The 4,365-nt window shown below is 36.4% G+C and overlaps 1 protein-coding gene across 6 annotated transcripts; it reads right to left on the reverse strand.

Moving 5' to 3' along the window:
* Positions 1-852: 852 nt before the first annotated feature.
* On the reverse strand, positions 853-4,365 carry LOC111309236 (glycosyltransferase (DUF604)). Of its 6 annotated transcripts, none has more exons than XM_022908233.2 (6): positions 3,426-4,364; positions 2,183-2,713; positions 1,852-2,062; positions 1,724-1,764; positions 1,337-1,390; positions 853-1,227 (listed from the first exon to the last, which is right to left on the reverse strand). In XM_022908233.2, the coding sequence occupies exons 1-3, from the start codon at positions 4,227-4,229 to the stop codon at positions 1,952-1,954; spliced, it is 1,446 nt and encodes a 481-aa protein (XP_022763968.2). In that variant the 5' UTR covers positions 4,230-4,364; the 3' UTR covers positions 853-1,227; positions 1,337-1,390; positions 1,724-1,764; positions 1,852-1,951. The 6 variants fall into 6 exon arrangements, with proteins under 6 accessions (XP_022763968.2, XP_089605790.1, XP_089605786.1 ...); XM_089749664.1 differs by having other exon boundaries at positions 1,337-1,439; XM_089749660.1 differs by having other exon boundaries at positions 1,631-1,764; positions 3,426-4,363.

Below are 4,365 nucleotides of genomic sequence, written 5' to 3' on the forward strand. Positions count from 1 at the left end.
TATTAAAACATGCTAATTATACAAAAAAAAAAAAGAAAAAGAAAGCAAAATAGACAATCATTGACTCTTAAATTATATTATTCACAATATAACTAATTTTATGTAACCCAAGAAATTCTTATTTTGTTGTACTAAAAAATATGTTATATTAATTATTAGTAACTTTGTAATTAAATTTTATAAATATAGTGACATTAGAAAATTTTGAAATATTTAAAAATATTATACTTGATTTTACTATTACGTCCTTTTTAGCCACCGTCAACACAATGAAATATGGTTTATTTTCTTTTGGCTAGGGTCATCAGTCACTTTTGTTACTTGAGATAGTGTGGAACCATAGAATTATGTAACTTTTTGTTATAAGTTTCCGGTTTTCAATTGAAAAAATATAATAACGTGACTTCCTATTAAAACGGATGCTGAATGGCGATGGTGGAATCGGTTGCCCTTGGCAATTCCTCTAAACAAATACTAACCTAAAATAATCATCTCATATCATTTTTATTGCTGTTCATGTTGGTTTCTTTCTCTTTTTTAGCTTTTCTTTTTCAACTTTTAACTTGTCGTCCGTTGCACAAGATTTTTGAGAGTTCTTTTTTTTTTAAATCCAAAATAAAACCTTTCTCAAAAGTTGTCCAGACTGATGGAGCAAATCCTTTTTTAATACCCCTTATCATCATGCTTCTTGACATTCCGAAAGCCAATCAAGGGTGCAAATGTCGTTTGAACATACTTGTCGGTTTAAAAGCACAAAGGATTTAAAAAAAAAAAGAAAAAACCATAGAACGTGATGGAAATTGTTAAGCAGGTCCAGACTCCAAAGAAACAAGAGTGAAGAGACATTAAGAATAAAATCAGGTACATGGCAGCAACTGTATTTATTTCATTAAAACTGTATTTATTTCAAAAGATGATATCATACAGGATGATACAGCTACATGGTAATCGGCATCGAATTTTTCTATACCTCCTTCAATCAAATATTATTCTTATTATCTTTCTTCACATACCTCCTTCAATCAAATTCCAAATGTAATATTAGGCCAATCAATTTACCAAAAGCAGCCAAAATCCTCGGTTACCATTTACCAAATCTTAAAAGGTGAGTTTGTCGAAGCAGCTTCCATTTGATCAAAGGTCATTCCAATATTCAGTACTTAACGCCATGGTCACTCAATGCTAAAACCAATGATCTAAGACCTCTTTAGTCATAAGTTTCCTCCCCTGAAGATAAGGTATCGCAATTATTAGAAAATGCAACTAATTTAGTGAGGTTTGTTTGATTGGTGCTTCTACTTTTTCAATAGAAAGTGATAAAAAGAAGCCAACTGACCTTTGGAACAGTTGGGGGTTGCATGTTCGAAGGAGCTTGTGTGCATAATGTCCCCTTCAACCAGGTAATTATTAAGGTAAGGGATTCGATGGTAGATTAGAAACTTAACAAAAGAAAGTGAAAAACAGAAAAAAAAAAAAAAAAAAAAAAAACTGAAAATCAATGATAAATAACAAAAAATAAAAAGCAAAAACACCAATCAAATGAACCTCAAGGAAGACAAAAAAGAACAAAGCTTAAAGATCTCAACCCTACAAAATACTTATACTTTACTAAGAATCTAAAAGATTTCACCTGCTGAAACAATAGGCTTTCAAGTAAAAACAAAAGCAGAACTTGCATGCAATGATTATATTTAAAATGGAAAAGGGCATTTTCTACATGTACCAACAAGAACAGCTAAGCCTTTTGCTGCTAAATGGAGAACACTGCACGAAATACAATTTGCAGAACAAGGAGGTTAGATTAAAGCCATTCATTTCAACAAACTCACATCTGAAGCAACAAGAAAATACCTCAAGTTTACAGCATGAAGTGAGCAAAAGTTGATCGAAGTTCCGCATGCTTTGTGTCTGTTTCAGTTTTCACACATCAAAAGTCATCCTGGTAGAAGTGCTAGACATTCATGGAAATCAATTCATCAACTCCACATTTTCTAATTTTGATAACCATTGATTCATTATATGAAGGCAAAATCTCACAGCACTGCCGACGAGGAGCCATCATCTGAAACAGAAGAGGATAAATTTGTAAATGACAATAATTTCAGCAACAAGAATATTTGACAATACGATAATATGGTTAAAAGTTAGAATTTTCAAAGGTCAAACATCAGTTGATTCATACCTGCTCAGCATCAAGCTCAAGCTTCTGCGATACCACTTTGACATCTTTGAGGTTCTTTATTGCATTAGCTCTGAGGCAATCTCCATCAGAATGCCTGGTATAATTGCTCCAGACAACATTTTTGTCTGATAGAACGCTATCTAGAAAAAATACTAAGGGTCTTCTACATGAATCTCTAGGAAATTCTCTTGTGTTGAACATAAAGTGAGCCGCAACATTCGCGCCTCTCTTCCATGGTGAAAAAGTTTTCTGTAGTGAAAGGAGATCTGGAAGGAGTTGGTTGCCCTCATAAACCTGAATAGCATACCCCCATGCAACTGAAACAGTCAACGAATTGAAATGATCATAGCAGACAGTTTGCTGCAAAATCCTGGAAGAATCAACATTCACAGCTTTAAAGAACTGCTCCAAAGCATGAGTCTTGCTCATATTTGGGAAGATTGGCTCCAAAGCATCCAAGTGATGGAGGGACAACAGAGGTGACAACGGATGTGCCGCAAGCATTCCAAAAAAATTACCCCGCATGTCAACCTGGAGAAAACAAATAAATAAATAAGCTAAAATTTTCTTTTAAAACTGAATGACTAATCTTCAGAGCATTCAAGCAAAAATCGATCAAGCAGCAGCCTCTTACTAAATCCATGGACAGGACCTAAACAGCTTAAAACTAGTCAAAACTCAAAACCAACAAAACCAGTCAAGTCTTAAGCCTCTTGAGAAATAACCAGAAGAGATTTCCTTTTCACTATCCTTTACGTGCCCAAGTAAGGTAATAAATAGTCCTACAGGCCCACAATGATGTATCATGTTAGCAAAGAAGGGCATCCATAGCAGCTCAAGCAACAAGAAATGGCTTAAATAGAACTCACCAACAAAGCGACTCAAATTAGTAAGGCTGGTGGGGGCTTTACTTTTTAGGAAATAAAATAGAAGAAATTGTGGCCTTGAGGCGTGATTTAATCACCATCGTTAAGGCCATTTTTGTTGTCAAATTCATTGAAAAGTCACATATACTATGGAAGAAAACCAATAAAACCCACCACCAATGATATTGACTATTTCCTTGGAAAACTTTATTTAACAAAAAGAGATTCTTTTTGTTGTGTGAATTGAGATTTACTGATAACAAAGCAACACTTAAGTTCTTTTTCAAGCAAACTGTTCCATCTATCTAACTATAAGACAACAACAGAAATGCAAAGATAAACCTCTTAAAAATCTTTAAAAAGAATGTATTAATTACCTGATGGAAACCAGATTCATGAGTCAAACTCACGCCAAGCTCAGCCAAACAAGACCAAATCCTAGCATCGCTTCCGTACAAGTGAGCATACCTCATCAAGCAAGAGTCCAAAACCCTACTTACAACCTTTCCCAATGAATAACTGATAGCGAACCCTCCACCACCAAACGCCATGTCAAAAGAGTACTTCAAATTTTGCTCGTAACTCTCCGAATTGCTCCCAACGTAATACCACTTGTCGTGATCGTATTTTGAAAGCACTTTAACCAAATTGTCAACGATAAAAACAGTGTCATCGTCCCCAAACACTAACCACCTGATTCCCGTTTCGTTGCGGTCAACCGCTTCTTTGACTACACGCGCCACACGTATAGCTGAACGAAGACCACCCTTGAAGGTGTAAGGGAAGGATTTGGTGTCGCCGGACACAATAATGGGAGGGAGAGTGGGGTCGACCGAAGAAGAGACGGGTTGGTCGAGGAAGGCGATAGCGCGCGTGTAGAGTGGAGTGTACCAGAGACGAATATACGAGCTTCGGAGGGGGAAAGAGTTGGAGGAGGAAGCAATGGAGAAGAGGAGGTGTTTGCGGAGCGTGGGGGATGGGGATGGGGTGGTAATGGCGAGTGGGAGAGGCGCTTGTGGGTGGCGGAAGACGAGAAAAATGGAAATGGAAAGGGAAAACATCAAAAGAAGATCTTTGATCCGCGAGGGAGTTAAATTGAGAATTTTGAGCATTTTCTTCGGGAAAGGATTACAAGTAGAGGTAGAATTGATTACGGGTTTCCTTTTGCGCTTGAAGTACATTAAAGAAAGTAAAGTGATAAGCGGTGAGAACTAGAAGAAATGGAAATGGAAAGAGCCAGTTTCATTTAATAAGAACAAAGACGGCCATCTGATTTAAGCAAGAGATCATTTTTGTTGTCGGTTTAGTAACTGTTGG

This window comes from Durio zibethinus, chromosome 2 (genome assembly GCF_047325235.1).
Source record: "Durio zibethinus cultivar Kanyao isolate XHJ-2024 chromosome 2, ASM4732523v1, whole genome shotgun sequence".
Lineage (NCBI taxonomy): Eukaryota > Viridiplantae > Streptophyta > Magnoliopsida > Malvales > Malvaceae > Durio > Durio zibethinus.

Excerpts from the sequence above, each read along its gene's own strand:
- LOC111309236 (XM_022908234.2), bottom strand. The coding sequence starts at position 4,229 with ATGTACTTCAAGCGCAAAAGGAAACCCGTAATCAATTCTACCTCTACT. Across the intron at positions 2,714-3,425 it reads ATGAATCTGGTTTCCATCAG|GTTGACATGCGGGGTAATTT; the intron begins GTAATTAATACA and ends TGTTTTCTCCAG. Across the intron at positions 2,063-2,182 it reads TTGAGCTTGATGCTGAGCAG|ATGATGGCTCCTCGTCGGCA; the intron begins GTATGAATCAAC and ends CTTCTGTTTCAG.